The sequence below is a fragment of the Pezoporus wallicus genome, unplaced genomic scaffold, assembly GCF_028554395.1.
Source record: "Pezoporus wallicus isolate ANWC-B61680 ecotype Strahan unplaced genomic scaffold, APGP_CSIRO_Pwel_v1 scaffold_13428, whole genome shotgun sequence".
Taxonomy (NCBI): Eukaryota; Metazoa; Chordata; class Aves; order Psittaciformes; family Psittacidae; genus Pezoporus; species Pezoporus wallicus.
In genome coordinates this window covers 2,760,882-2,777,704 of record NW_026637482.1, presented here as the reverse complement: position 1 = coordinate 2,777,704, position 16,823 = coordinate 2,760,882, and the positions used below count along the sequence as shown (strand labels likewise).

At 42.2% G+C, this 16,823-nt stretch overlaps 1 protein-coding gene across 1 annotated transcript in view; it reads right to left on the bottom strand.

Moving 5' to 3' along the window:
• Positions 1-6,812, bottom strand: part of LOXHD1 (lipoxygenase homology PLAT domains 1) — a 349,538-nt gene extending 342,726 nt beyond the window's left edge. The window contains exon 1 of the mRNA XM_057405704.1: positions 6,665-6,812. Coding sequence (XP_057261687.1) covers positions 6,665-6,707 — 43 coding nt within the window. The 5' untranslated portion in view covers positions 6,708-6,812. The remainder of the gene's footprint in view (positions 1-6,664) is intronic.
• Positions 6,813-16,823: the final 10,011 nt, after the last annotated feature.

Sequence of the window (16,823 nt, the reverse complement as noted above, 5' to 3'; positions counted from 1 at the left end):
GTTTTGCTGTGCATCTCTGGTTTTCTTCCAAACATGTCAGAGAGCTAGAACACAAATCAATCCTTACAGCAAGTAGTTAAGCCAAAAAGCTTTGCCACCATCTGAACATGTAATTCGGGGCTAGGGAAAGATAATGAACTTGTTACAGCACTTCCCCAAGCTGATTTAGCAAAGCAGGGTTAGAAAGATGAGCAAAGGAGTCCTATCTCACCCCCTTCCTTGGCACAAGTGTTTAACATTGGCACTTTGGGCTGACATAGCCTCTCCTTTCCATGGACCAGGCAGGTAATTCCAAAGCACCACATTCAGTGGAGGAAAGCACTTGCCCAGAGCTAGAAGGATTGTTTCCACTCAGCAAGGCAAGCTCTCAGCTCCAGAAGTGCTTTATGGGAAGAGATCTTTTAAAAAACTATGTATTTTAAAATAGAAACTTATGGATGACAAGAGACTGCCAGAACCAATCAGCCTAAAACACCACGAAATGTCATGGTGTCATAGAGAACATGGCGTCCTTTTCCATGGGAGAGAAGAAGAAAACTACTCCTTCCACCAATTCCAGAAGGTCTGGGAACATATATACATGTATACATATTCCCATCTACTGGGTCCCAGCCCATCCTCAGGAGTCCAAGATACTGCTCTCATGATGCACACAGCACATCTTGCAGAGGCCTGTGGAAGTGAGTCTCCCTCAGAACATGCAAGCACAGGACAGTTACCATCCCTTTTCTATCTCTAGATGAATTTAAACATTTCTTAACCCCTAACCCCTCAAAGATCAGCCATGTCAGTAGACTATTTTTTGTAATTAACATCATCCAGAGGGACTTCGACACACTTGAGGTGGGCTGATGCCAGCCATATGAAGTTTAACCGTGCCAAGTGCAAGGTCCTACACCTGGGTCAGAGCAATCCCAGGCACAGCTACAGGTTGGGCAGGGAAGAGATTCAGAGCAGCCCAAGGAGAAGGACTTGGGGGTGTTGGTCGATGAGAAAATGAACACGAGCCGGCTTCAGTGTGTGCTCACAGCCCAGAAAGCAACCGTATTCTGGGCTGCATCAAAAGGAGCGTGACCAGCAGGTCAAAGGAGGTGATCCTGCCCCTCTACTCTGCTCTTGTGAGACCTCACCTGAAGCATTGTGTGCAGTTCTGGTGTCCTCAACATAAAAAGGACATGGAACTGTTGGAACAAGTCCAGAGTAGGCCACGAGGATGATCAGGGGACTGGAGCACCTCCTGTGTGAAGACAGGCTGAGGAAGTTGGAGCTGTTCAGCCTGGAGAAGAGAAGGCTGTGTGGAGACCTCATAGCAGCCTTCCAGTATCTGAAGGGGGCCTATAGGGATGCTGAGGAGGGACTCTACATTAGGGACTGTAGTGACAGGACAAGGGGTAACGGGTTAAAACTTAAACAGGGGAAGCTTAGATTGGATATAAGGAAGAAGTTCTTTACTGTAAGGGTGGTGAGGCACTGGAATGGGTTGCCCAGGGAAGTTGTGAACGCTCCATCTATGGCGGTGTTGGAGACCAGGTTGGACGAAGCCTTGGGTAACATGGTTTAGTGTGAGGTGTCCCTGCCCATGGCAAGGGGTTTGGAACTGGATGATCTTAAGGTCCTTTCCAACCCTAACTATTCTATGTTTCTATGATTACAGCACCATTAAATTGTCTCAATTCATAAAAATGACTCCACTGTAGCACTACATCCAGCAGGGGAAATATATAATTTCATTTAGAGCAGCTTTGAAATTACTTTTGGATACATCTAAACCCTTTAAAATTGGAATTTCAACAATTTCTCGAAAACCCTGTGTGGGTTTTATATTCAAGAACAGAAACCCTACTCGGTACATACCTCCAAGGGAAAACATTACGGTTATCCAAAATGGCATTAAGATTTAATACAAGCAACAGAATAATTCAGCCTCTTAAAATTCAATAAGGGTTCCTCTGATCTGACACATAGTGCAGCTGATTGCAGAACTACCATTAGCTTCAGTGATTTGGCTGCGAGCTTCCTGACAAATTCAAAATTATATCCAAATCACACAACATCATTTATTATGATGTAAGCTATTACACAGTAAATTAAAAATCAAAGCTAACAGATGTTTCTACTGCTCTGTTTACTTAAAAGTTGTGCAACTAAAGGACACCATTTTTAATTTTTTATATAAACATACGCGCAAGCTACCACATCTAAGCACATTTAACATTTAATGCAAACAGTATGACTTCTACGAGAATTCAGTGCTGCCAGTGATGCCAGCACCACTGTTGACATTAGATAGCAAGAGTTCACAAGTGTTTACAGAGTTCAGACCCATAACTGATGTAATAACAGTAAATAGCCATACCCCAATGCATGTCCTCCAACTTCAACAAAGATTTAAAGAGGAAAGATGGGAGTTCTATATCATATCCACATACCAGAGGCCAGAAGAGCTGCAATAATCAATTATGACAGACTCACAGAACAGTTATATCTGGAAGGGACCTTAAAGCTCATCCAGTTCCAACCCCCTGCCACGAGCAGGGACACCTTCCACTAGAGCAGCTTGCTCCAAGCCCCTGTGTCCAACCTGGCCTTGAACACTGCCAGGGATGGGGCAGCCACAGCTTCTCTGGGCACCCTCTGCCAGCGCCTCAGCACCCTCACAGCAAAGAGCTTCTGCCTAAGATCTCATCTCAGTCTCCCCTCGGGCAGGTTAAAGCCATTCCCCTTGGCCTGTCCCTACATCCCTTGTCCCAAGCCCCTCTCCAGCTTTCCTGCAGCCCCTTTAGGCACTGGAGCCGCTCTCAGGTCTCCCCTTCAGGAGCCTTCTCTTGTCCAGGCTGCCCCAGCCCAGCTCTCTCAGCCTGGCTCCAGAGCAGAGCTGCTCCAGCCCTTGCAGCATCTCCATGGCCTCCTCTGGCCTCGTTCCAACAGCTCCAGGTCCCTCTTGTGCTGCTGCCCCAGAGCTGGATGCAGGGGAGGTCTCACTGACTCTCCAGCAACAGCATGTGCGAAAACCCCAGAGTTTTCTGTCTTCACATCTTCCTTGCTGCATGCAGGGAAATAAACTCAGGAGCATAGTATCTTGAGAGACATTAGTTATAACTTAAGTAAGTAAGTTCTAAATAGTTTGAGTCACTTAGAGTTACAGCATTGTGTGATTTAGTGTGCTATTTACTTAGCTTTACTTGCTTAGTACAAGCAGCTAGATGTGCTGAAGCCTTAGGCCATAAGCTGTGGACTTTCATCTAGCTGTGCTTTTGGATGGAATAGAGTTAGTTTTCTTAGTAATTTCCCCAGAAGCTGGAACAGTGTTTTGCCTTGTTTTTGTGTGAGAAGAATCTTAACACACTGATATTTTAGCTGTTTCCGAGTCATGATTATGCTTGGTCTATGACTTGTATGTCCTAGATAAGAAGTGTCCTGGACAGAGTCTCCCATGCTCTGCCCATGAGTAGAGGCACAAAAACCACAAACCACAAGATACGGAGGCCACAACCATCAGAAGCTGCAACACGACAAGATAAGAACAGTTCATGGCATGCCTGTATGGAGACAGAGAAAGGATGCAATAAATAGCTTGAAGACCCCAAACCAGTCTTGAATGGTGTATGAATGCTCATGCATGCACTTCTCCCCTGACAAATAGGTGCTCTTCACTAACAGCTAAAGAACTATTCAAGCAGTGGTGGCCCCTGAATAAGCTGATCATGAGCAAGTTTCAGGTTCTTAACATCACAGCAGGGAGATTCTCAAATGGCCCATAAAAAGTGTAATGGGCAAAACCCCACAGCTAGATTCAGCATGTATTTGGGGCCTTCATGGATTAAGTATTTCATGGGTTAAGCTGGGACTAAAGTTGGTGACACACATGGTCTCCTGGAACACTGCATTCTCCAAAATAATCACTTCGTAAGCAGGTGATGCTACAGAGGCATGTCACAATACAAATACTTCATAGATGATCCAGGGCTCATCATCCTGGCATTGACTTCTCAGTTGTGTCTGTCTTGATGGCACTCCACCATTCTCAGGGCCTGATCCAGTGATCATTCACACCAATTACAATACAGCAGCACTTGCCTCACCAATGGACTTGTCTCCAGCAAGGGATACCTGCTCATAGATAAATCATAGAGTGGTTTGGATTGGAACGGACACCCCAGGAACCCACCCCACACCTCTGCCAGGTCTGGTGGATGACCAAGATGATGTGTCTCTGTACCATACACAAGGATTAATTCCACCCAAGAGAATGCAAGGGTGGCTCTGGCTTCTCCAGGTGCAGGAGATGTGGAAGTGCTAATGAAGGACTTGCAATGCTGTGGACACCTACTGAACAAACTACTTTCTGCCCATCACACATTTTTATGCCGTTCTTCAACCTACCAGAGGTTTTCTGCAATTGCTATATGGATTGGGTCCTTCCTTCCTTTTTCCCCATGAACAGAGTAATATTCCATCACTGATTTGAGGCAGCAGCTAGCAGTAACAGCTCTGATCACAGCCAGACACAGCTGTCAAACATATTCTACAAGGAAAGTAGAAAATCCTACTAATACTTTACACACATCTGCCAGCACCTGCTGGAGAACCCAGAGTGACACAGCTTTCATCTCTAAATCCCAGAAAACACAATAACCAGCTCTTTGCAGACAGGGCCTCTAAGAGGAAGGTCCAATGTCTTGCCAAATGTCAAGCTAGGGTCCTCTTTCAGTGCATTTCTCAGCTGTTAAAAACAATCATTTCTTTGCACAGCACCTGGGAAGTGAAGCACACCAAATACTTTTATTTCAGTTTGGGGTATTCAGCACAATGTATCAGCCACTGGTTGACCATAGCTGAAAATCCTGTGCATTAACTCTGTTGTAGGAGAAATCAGAGAGGATCAAGATCTGAAGACAGCTGCAAGACTGCTGGGTTTTATTTTCTTTTAAAATAAAATAAAACTTAAAAAAAATAAAATAAAATCAAAGCTTTGTTTTTGCAGTCCTGCACAAACACATGTATTATCTTCATCTTTTCACCAGTAAAACACTAATCATTCCCAGAATGTTTAAAACACCAGTAATGGATCAATTTCCAAAACTTGTTGTTAGGAAGGAAACAAAGAAAGCCTTTTGAAGTTCTTCCACAGACTGTAGATTAGTTCTGTTAGTTCTGCAAACCCCCATCCAAACTGTGATACTGGATTTCAGGTGGTATCTGTGAGTTTGCATACACACACCTGGGCTGAATGGGTTTAATGCTCCCTTTTTATTCACACCAGATCTCTGAGTCATCCAAGCAGTATTGAGTTTTCAATATTATTTATTGTATTATATACAATATCTATATGCATAATGTACTGTGCTTTATGAGACTTCTGCTCATAATACAATCCTCCTCCTCCACCCAAGGATCCTTATCTTGAAAGATTACTCAGACTTTGCAGCACACAAACTATTCAAGAAAGGCACTGAAAGAAAGCCAAGTTCTGGCCAAAGTTTCTTCTCTCAAGTATTTTCTCACCTCCATTCTTGCATCACCAATGAAATTATCACCAACAACTTCTTTTTTTTTTTTCCAAGAGAATTAGTTTTGAAGATTTCTGCCAAGGAGGATTAGAGGCATTGTTACAAGCTGCCAAGAAGCAAGAATGCAAGTGTATATACGTGTGTCTGGGAAAGGATAAAAGTAAAATCATTGCAGCTGAACTTGCCCAGATAACACCAAATAAACACAAAACCTTCTCTTAAGCTGACATAAAAATAGAAAAGCTCTCTGAGTTACCAGGATCCAGACCTAACTCTAGAAATAGTAATACCTCTTATCTTTCTATGCCATGGATTTACTCTCAGGCTGTCAGAGTTGATCCAGTTATTTCCTGTAGGACTTTTTGCTTTCTACACCTTATCTGAATATGGCTGTAAGTAGCAGAAGGCATCCAAATAAGCTTCCCCAAAGTGCATCATACCAATTCTATCCCCAAGTATCCTCTCAATTATTTGTCTATAAGTGACTCCATCATGGCCGCACAATGCTCTATGTGCTGTAACAAGTGAGCAAGATGACCTTTAAAGTCCATCTGGTCCAACGCCCCTGCCATAAGGATGGGTATCTTTATCTAAACAAGTTGCTCAGAGCCCCATCCAACCTGGCCTTGAATGTTTCCGGGTGACAGGGAACATCTCACAAGCATGAGGGTGGTGAGGAGCACACAGTGCCCAGAGAAGCTGTGGCTGCCCCATCCCCAGCAGTGTTCAAGGCCAAGTTGGACCCAGGAGCTTGAAGCAACCTGCCCTAGTGGCAGTGGGGTGGAAATGGAAGAGCTTTAGGGTCCCTTCCAACCCTAACCACTCTGTGATTCTATTCTATGACAGAACCAGCCACAGCTCACCTACCATCAAGCCAAATCCTCACAGATGAATACTTCAGTGAGAAGTCAGGTCCTTCCCATCAGTAGGTCATCTACCAAGCTATGAGTCCTGCTCTTTCTGCAGGTCCCGCTGCTGCCCAGGTGTGCACAAGCAAACACACACAGATCTATGCATACACCTGAACAGAGCAGCCCACATGTGGCTCATCTCACCTAGATGTGTGTTATAGGTGAGCAACCCACCTGCAAAAGATATCTTTTCACATCTAGTGGGGTATATAATAGACAGAAAGGTGAAAATCGTTACCCTACCAGCACACCCAGCAGCAGACTGGAGCATATTCCCACACCACATGGTGACTGCTCTTGCTGTAGAGGTGATCAGCCAGCTCCCCTCATCAGGCCCTGGTTGCAAATTGCTAAATAAAGCCACTTGGGAGAGAAAAAGTTATTCCCAGGGTCTCAGATGTCCCCAGCAGAGGAACTGGCAGAGGCAGCTATGAGGGGAGCCAGGGTATTTATGTACCAAAGGCAGTCAGCTGAGAACCCTGATGAAGTTAATGAGGGCTTTAACAAAATATGAAACCAGCAAGGACCTATTGACCTCTGAGAGACTATGGGGGGGGGGGGGGGGGGAATAACATGAGGAAAGGGCAAGGGGGAAGGAAGAATAACTAATTGCACGTTAAGCAGATGTTCTGCCATTGCACGTTTCATCCATAGTATCATTTCTGCCATTTATTTAACCCACCTTGACTTTCTCCATATACTACAGACTAGATCTATTTTGTCTTTTTATACAAAGGAGGAAAAAACCTCCAGTTTCTGACCTTCAGCGTCAGTACAGAGAACAGTAAAATCCCCTTCTCAAAGCAACAACCAGGTGTGTCTGATGGAGTCTGTCATATAAACTAAGAACACCTTCAGTCCTGAAGTTAAATGGACCTTGAGGTAGTCTTTTGCTTTTCAGTATTCAATCCTGAACACAGATTTCCTCCCTCTTTCCCAGGCATTTACTACTTCAGGAAAGGAACAGAGGATAACTGGGGGGAGCATGACGGCCAGATTGACCTGCACTCAACCAAAGGGCAGGTCACCACTGCTTTGCTATAGAAGCAAGATTAGGTCAGTGCAGAAGTGTTAGGTAAACGTGATCCAGAAATCCTGTGCTGAAGACACCATCTGCAGTGTTTCCTCAGGTCACAACTCAGTAGATGCACTTTCCTTTGAAAAAGGAGAAGTTTTCGCTATAATTAAAGTAATACATAAAGAATTTCATTAAGATCCAGCCATCACTGCAGACCACCAGCAAACTAGAGCAAGTGACATCTTATGAAGTCTCTTTGAAGAGCAACCTTTAAGCTTTAATACTGAACCTTGAAGACATTAAATGTACCAACCCTGCCATGGGGTGCTATGGGGGATGTTAGGGTTTCTGCACTGCCAGTCAGCTATGCAGCATGGACCAGCGGGCATGTTTACCCTACAGCACGCCATACCTCCAAGGGAAAAGGTTTAATTTAAGCCTTTTTGTGGTGTACTTGTTATGTTGAAAAAGCACTTTTCCACAAATGGCTGTTTATGAACACGGCCCAGTTATCTGAGCTTGTGCCTATGTGTGTACACATTGAAGTAGTTTTTTTGCTTTATTGGCTTTTGTAAACTCAAAAAACCACCAAAGCATGAAGAAATAATGGAGCCATTTAGTGAACAAAATTTCTTCAAAGAGCTAAAGGACCAAAGTATTTGAAACGTTTTGAGTCAGAAATTCAAAGCCTGCTCTTTCAGACATTAATCATAAGCTAAGGTGGTGATGGTACACATACTCAAAAAGTCAGTCTGAGTTAGATACTAGAGTTTAATAAAGAATATGATATATAGCAACATGGATTTTTTAAACAGGGAGGATGCATGACTAACCTGAATTCTCTCCCTGATCATTGTCTATTTTTGAAGAAGAGGAAATGTGCCAGCTTTCTTATATTTGTAAGTTAGTCTGTTATGGAATAATTGCAAAGTGGAAAATTATTTGATTCAGCTACAGAAGGTGTGTTCTAATTCAAATATTGTTGAGTAGTGAAGAGGAGACATAAGAAGAATAAATGAGCTGAAGTTTATCAAATGGAAAACAGCGTTTACGTGTGTATGTGAATGAGAGGCATGAACCTAATTAATTTTCCTTCTATGAAGGAAAAGGTCTTTTCATTCCTATGGATGAAAATATGCTCCAAGCACATGGGGCAAGCTCCCAGCACCAGCCCGCCCACCTCATCCTTCTCACCCTGGGCTTCTTGTATATGGCTGACCATTGGATTGGGCTTGTTTGTATTTATAGGTGTTTTTTGTATCAGTCCAACTGAATGTGATAATGAGAAGGAACATGCTACTCAGATGCTGCATTAATATCTTCACTGAATAATACAATTAATGCTTGGGAAATTCCTAAAGTTTTAAATGTGGTTCATTTGGCATCCCTTTGATCTATCAACAGCTACCCCTCCTAGATATATATATAGGCACCAGCAGAGGAAACTCCCCAAAACCACGTAAATGTGGAAAAGTGTGTGGACTACCCTCATTTAAGCCAGAGAGCAAGATAAAAGTGGGGTGAAGATGTTTCCTCACACCAACAGCAAGGCCATTGCAATCTTGAGCTGTTGAATTCAGCAAAGAGCAGAGGAACTCTGCTGCACCACCCTCATTTATACCGAGCACCCACCTAAATCACAGAATAGAATCCCAGATGGGTTTGAGTTGGAAGGAACCTTAAAGCTCATCCAGTTCCAATCCCCTACCACAGGGAAGGACACTTTCCACTAGAGCAGGTTGCTTCAAGCCCCGTCCAACCTGCCAGTACAAACACAGTAAAACTGACTGGCTTGGGGAGAATATCTTAGATGTTAGCTGGATTTTAAGCTAATGAAGTTCCTACACTTCCTCCCAGGCCATTCCAGACTGTAATTTCACTTTGAAAGAAATCAGACTATCTGAAATCCCACACCAACATTTTTCTGCAGGGTGGTATTTATATATATATATATATGTGATTTCTGGACTGTGGGTTGCAAAGGTATTAACCTACTCTACTGAGAGTTCGAAGACTAATGTTGCCTCCGTCACTGTTGATCTCATCAACTTTGGGGTGTGTGTCTTGCTCTGTCTTCCCTTCAAACCCTTCTCCTGAAGAAATACGTAGGAAACACTTCAGATACATCTCTGTGTTATAAATCAAGCAGCAATATTAACACTCAAAGTACTTAATAATCATGTATCAAGATATGGCAATAAAGTAAATTAACTCCAAAGTCCTGATTTGAATCTCACATTGGTGTTACAGCACTAAAACTATTAGTTTCAGTTGGGTCATTTACAGACAAGTAACAGGTTAGACTGACCTTGCATTGCCCTAATAAATACGTTACAGTAACAACAGATCTGGAGTCAAAAGGAGTTTGCCACTGGTTACAACAGTAGCATAGTGTAAATAATACATGGATATCAGAAAAGCAATTACATCCCAATATCAGAGCTCATATGAGCACAAACTGCTCTGCAACACAAGCTGGCTCTGTTGGGATGAATGACCTTTCTTAATTACAGTGTTACAGCTAGATATTCACTTTGTTCCTGTAGTTATGCAAAACGGGAGACTGTTCCATGTTCAAGGTCAGACCAATTTGACTTCGGTTTTTCTCTTTAAAGATAGCAGTTCATATTTCGGAGAAAACAGAACTTAACCTTGGCCTTGGACAGGGGCTGGATGACATTTCCTTTTAGCTCTAGTCCTTCCAGGGTGCTGCGGAGCGGGGAGAAGAAAGACAGGATGTGGCATGCTCAGGAAATCCATAATCAGTGTGATGACATTTTGGACGAACAAAATCAACACTTGGCCTAAGCTGGCAAATTAAGGGCACGTTTCTACAAAGAGAGCCTTGGCAAGGAGCTCACCTGTAGGCTTTACACTGAAGATGCCTAAAATTAGTAAAAATGAATTTCATACTAAGTATTGCTGGTTTGTATTTGCAGGAGGTGCAGACTCAACATTTCTCTGTCTGTTTTTCCATTTTAAACTGAGAATATGAATAATATTCAGCTAAGTTCATTAATGCTACTCAGACTGCTGGAAATCAATGGCCAGTCAATCACCTCTTCATTTATCAGGGTCTTAACACATTGGGGTTGTATCTCAAACTGTCAACAAGAAAAACCTTGACCTCAGGTCTGGATAAAACCATTTTCTGCTAGGCTGAGATCCCATTTGTCACTTAAAAATGATGAAACTTAACAATGAGATGAGCCACATTCAGTTTTCTTATGCAGAGTATGGTTGGATTTAAAAAAGATGGTCAAGGCTAACAACCCAACCAGACCCATCTAAGTCTTTATGATTTATGGATGGATTAAGACAGCCTTTAACAAATAACTGTCTTCCATAGCAAGCCACTTGAAACAGCCATAATCATGGTATAAAATTAGGTAACAGAAAATAGTATTTTTAAGTTAAAATAATATTGGCTAAGGTAAGGGGATGGGGCTAAACTACTTTAATGTCCTTTGAAGCATCCACTGTAAAAACATCTATTTGATTGCTCAGCGAATGAATCTTGTTTTATTTTCTTGCTGGTTATTAGTATAACATCAAAAATCAAAAGACTAATAGATGAAAATGAGTTGTTAAGGCATAGGTTAATTAATCACCAGAAATTAAATCTTTTGTTCAAGCAGCTACAAAGTTTGCTAATTACAAAAATACATTTTTCAAGCAAAAGCTTAGCAATACTAAAAATCTGCATTAGGGAAAGACAAAAATCCTCAACACGGAAGATGAGAATGAGCTGTGCCACAAAGCCCCACTGCTGATGAGACCCCTGCAGAGGACAGTCAGCATCTGGTGAGCTGATTGAAAACTCACCCCAAAACTTTAATGATAAGAGCTTATAAAGATGCAAATGCTTGCTACTTTTCCAAGAGAGTCACTGAGTTAATTTATATGTGTCTTATCAGCCTCTTCCCTGTGACAAACAGTTTAGCATCAGCTTGGAAAAGTGTCTGCAAATCTACTAGGATGAAAAAAAGTATTAACAGAGCAGTTATTGGGCAAGTACTTACTATTTGGGGTCAAGAATGTCTGTTGACGTGATGTCTTATAGAAAGGGCTGTGTAAGCCCCTGCCTGTTGTCTCTCAGTCCCTCCCTTCTGCCTTACAACTCCTGCATTAAGTTTCAGTCAAGGCTGAGAGCAAGTGAGTGCTCCCACAGACAATCTCTTCCTAGAAGGTTTCTGGAACTTTTTAAAGAAATAAAGAGCTATCATGGATCACAGAATCACCGACTGGTTTGGGTTGGAAGGGACCTTAAAGCTCATCCAGTTCCAAACCCCTGACATGGGCCCAGACACCATCGTTCAAAGGGCTTACTTCATCAGTGTCCACACAGTGAGATACTGAAATCCACCACTGTTGCTTAACCTTTACCAAATGCAGTTTCTGAAAGGCTCATTAAAGATGTTATTTGGGAGATACTTCTGAAACAAAATAAAAAACAAACCCAAAACATTCCCAGCACACATTACTTCATGAAACACCCATACAGGAAGTTGAAAATGCTATTGATCTTTTCAAGTGAAAGAGATTCATATTCCATATTTATCGTCCTGTGCCACATGCTCATGGAAACATTCAAAGAGCACAGCATTACAGACTCAAGTATTCCACTATATCACCCAAAGGCATTTGCACTGAGCAGCAAAGATGGTAAATAATTTGCAAAATTATCGGACTCCCTCAGTGCCTCAGAGCTTCTCAAGGGAAATAAGGTGCCTAGAAACACAGATGTTACCAAGATTAACTTCCACTGCCTGAAAGGCATTTGCCCACCTGACCTGACTGCAGCATAGAGTTTATCAACTGCCACTAAGCAAACAAGCTGTGAGATGAAACGCTCCCGTGAAGCTCCAGGCATCATTTCATTCACCTCATCTGGGGAAAGGATGAACTTCATTTTCCAAAAGCTGACTCTAAGTCCAGCAAGGCAGAAAGAGTGTAACAACAGACAGCGTGACAGCCTGGGCTGTTAGTACATCTGATGAGGTTGATTCCATGCAAAAATAAACAAAAGATGCCCTGTAAAGGAAAACAGTGGATTTTAGCCCATATTGTTTAAAGTGACAGAGAGTAGATTAGATTACATATTAGGTAGAAGCTCTTCAGCGCCTTCCCTGTGAGGATGGTGAGGTCCTGGCCCAGGTTGACCAGAGAAGCTCCATCCCTGGAGCTCTGTTTTGCATCTCTGCCTTTCTACCTACAGATGTCTACAGAGGTTTATCACAGTTACTAGCAGACATCTAGTGAGATGCCCTCATGTAGTATTTGTGTGGATTCAGTGGTAGAATTTGAGGTCAATACGATTGTCTCCAAGGTCTACACAAACATCTGCTTCTTCAACAGAACACTCATGCTCCCAATTATTGGTTAAGACCTGAACTTGCTAACTCATTGTTTTCAGGTGTAGGAAAGAATTAATGAGATCTGAACTTCTACACTTAGGAAGCTTTGGCATTGGCATCCTTACTACTAGGGTGTCTTCTCCATTCAAAAAAGTGGCAGCAATAATACACACTTATTGGGATATTTTCATAAAATCATAGAATGGTTTGGGTTGGCTGGGACCTTCAAGATCATCTAGTTCCTACCACTGTCACTGGCAGGAACACCTTCCATTGGTCTCCTCTGCTATTGGTAATAGCTCCTTTATGGATTTAAATCTTTTATTCCTCTAGTCAGACACACTAGGAGAGCTTAGAGATGACTGAAGCCTTAGAGCAAGGAACTAAATGATAAAAATTACCTGACTGCTAGCACTTCATCACCTGGGAGTAGATTATAGTTAGCAGTGCTCACCACAGCTCTAGAGCTGGATGGGAAAAAAAAGGGGAGAGATAAATAGAGACTCATATAGCTTTTACTCCAAGAGGTAATGTCTGTAGTGGAAGAAGGGAGGCCAGTATCTGCCCTGGCTTCATCTAAGCAGGTCCCACAACACAAAGACAACTTGCTGGGTGCCCTCAGAAGAACGCAGCAGCTCACAAAAGCAAAAGGAACCACTTATTCACACAAGCACAGAGCTAAAGTCTGATCCTTGGTACCGTATCACATTGTTGTGGCCAAAAATACAAACTGGCAAATACCTCTTTGAGGGAACGCCAGCAGAAAGGTCATTTATTACTTTCCCTATTTCTCCTGCTCTTTCCTCTAACCACCCACCCCTGGGCAGTCTCAGAGAGAGACTGTGGTAAAACAACCCTGTAATTCACTATGGTTTCTTGCTGAGACTTTCTCAGAAGAAAGGCTGCAAACGCCACTAAGGAAAATGACAGATGCTGCAGTCTTTAGGAAATGAACCATTCTTTGATTGCTTGCTTAGCTGAACAATTTGCAATGTGATAGACAGCAATTATGCCATCCAGTGTCAGTTTGTCTATTCATTTTTCCCTCTCCACGTTTCCTCTTCTTGATTGAATAATCACTAACAATAATCACAAGCAGCTGGGGGAAGGAAGTACACCCACCAGTTTAAATGTCAGCAAGAATGAGAACTGATTCCTCCAGCATTCACCACAGCTTTCCCTCTTCAAAGTCATTCACGTTTTACATTTTCCCTATACCAGTGCTAATATCAAGATAGTATTATTTCTATTACCTACTCCTATTTGAGCTTATAATCTAGGAACAATAGGAATGCCATAGGAATATACCCAGTTTCAAAAAATATATGGTTGTTCCATCTGCTATTTTATATCCCTATAAATATTCTTATATTTATAATTTAATTCTCCTGATGCTGAGAATATTGATGGAAGTCTAAGCTTGTATGACTGCAGCTCAGTAAGACAGACCAGACCCAAGGAAGTTAGTAAATGGTAAGCAGGCAAAACCCAGGGATTGCACAGGGTTCTCAAAGGTTGTCTGTGCACAGACTGCTACTTCCAATAATAAATTACTCTCTTCTGCCCATACATATTTTAGGCTACAATCCAGGAATGTACATTGTATGTCCAGTGATAAAAACACCAGATTCTCAATTTATATAATTGTATAGCCCTACATAGATTTTTATATATCTGTAAACATATATGATGTTATATCATCTTCTCTACTTACATGAACCAATTTCTATCAGCTGAGCTTCCAGCTCTCTGTTCAAACACACAAAACAGCAGAAAATACAAAATGAGTTTGAAGGCACAAAAAGTGATGCAAAGATTGTCTTTCCCATAAAACTGTTAAAGTGGTTTATTCAATAGAATTAAATCAGCTTTCAAACACAGTGACACAGACCAAAAAAATACCCTGATTACTGCTTTAGTTATGGCTTACATCAACTGATAGGCTTTCTATTACAACCACAATACAGCTACACAAACAATAGGCAAAAACTACAGGGTAGTAGGCTGGAAGAAAAAGGTGAGTGTATGGACATGAGGGATTAACATCAACATGAAACAACCATGACTCTGCTTGGATTTCTCCATCCCCACCATCACCGCCTTAAAGGAATAATAAACATGAAATAAGCTTTAAATTTGTAATAGCCACAAGCTCCTCTGGCATGAAGACACACAGTTTTGCTTCAGTATTTCCATGGTAAGCATTTGTTTTCCACTAGGGGATACATTCAACAGGCAGCAGCTGTCCAACACAACTTACATGGGCTGAATGCAGAGGTTTGCCCTGGGACCTCATGGTTGTCGATAAGGAGGACCCAGAAATGAAGCAGTATCCCCATGTCCTGTCCCACAAAGAGCAGGCACAGGCAGTTTTCCTTGTCTCTAAGGGGACAGCTTTAGTGTCACACCTAAGTGTGTGATCAATTGACCAATACATGGTTAAAAAACAGAGATTAATTCAACTCTGCTTCCTCCCCATTGATAAAATAGGTAATAACCAGAGTCTTCATAAGCCATATGGAGCACTGGAGAGACCTCAGTGTCTTGGTCCATCAGACAGTTTCAGACAGAACAGACATTTCCAGAACTAGCCAACGCAGCATCTGGTTGCGCTGGCTTAATTTGTCACCATTTTACATGCTAACACATTTTACAGTGATTAGTACAGTTAAAAATGTACATCAATTTACCCAAAGATCAAACACCAAGAACATTTAAGGTTTCTAAATGGAAAGTCAGACATGTCAGTAACATATTTACAGCTTTCAATCCTTGAAGCACTGAGGCAGTTTTACCTTTCTTCAAGTTTCCCACTGTGGCCCAGTCCCTCTTTTCTCATGTTTCACAGATGCTCAGGGCTCTGGGGAGTGTTGGAGGTGCTGCTGGCCTGGGGCCCAAGCTCCCTCACTTTAACACTTAGCATAAATTTAGATTTCCTTTAACTTCATTTAAAAGAAGCTCTTAAGTACAACTGTTGATTCTGAATACCATGGACACAACACAGGGATGCCCAACAGCCTCACCCACATTAGACAGGATGATCACAAGACATAAAATGATAATATTCTGGGAGGCATTCTGGGGAGATGCAGGTTATTGACTTTACTTACAGGCACTGGACCCGATGTTTTTTATCTATTGAAGCCAAATGTGAATGTTGTGGTTTCAAAGGGGATGGGATGAATCCTGCCTTGAACACATTCACATCACTGATGAATTCCATGCTGGTATTTGAAAGTAAGCAGAAAAACCTCTTTTCTCAAGGCATGTGATGTGCATACATACAGTCATGTACAGAGGGTTCATTTCTGATTTCATATGGTGATTTACACTATCACGATGAGATGCTTTGCATAGATGAGTTTGAAAAGATGAAAAGTGCTATAATCTGGAAAGGAGAGTGATAGTTACAACATTTCTGCTTCCAGATATATTTGTTCTTTACACACACCATTAAAAACACAGTATTACTACTGCACAGTATCTACAATATATTAAAAACCATATCTGAAATCAAGTGAGTTATGAAAAAAGAGGCTGATCTTCCTGACCATGTTTAGCGTGTTTTCCAGAGGCTTGCTCTGAACTTTCCACAGGCTCCACTGGATTTTGGAAAAAGCCCAAAGCATAAATGCTGACTCTTTTATTCCTGAAAACCCAGCTCACTCCAGAATTTCCAGGGAATTTGGCCCTTAGGGACTGCTGAATTTGCTGTTTCCTTCTTCATACACTTGTCAAAGCTCCAAAGTTCTCTGCAAACTTGGATGCAAGCGAGATAGGGCTAAAGGGACACTTCAGAGCTCTCCATCTTCACTGCTCAAGTTTGTGCTCTCTACACCAGAGCTTTGCTGAGGAGCCACAAGCCCTCAGAAGATGAAAAAGGACAGATTCCCTCTCACTCCATATCTCAGTGTGTTACCCACCTCGGTTTCCCTCACATGCAAACCAGAGATTGCTCTTTGGAGAGCCAAGAACAAGCAGCACACCCACAGAGCTGTGTCACCACCGGCGTTTTTGCCTTCAAGGT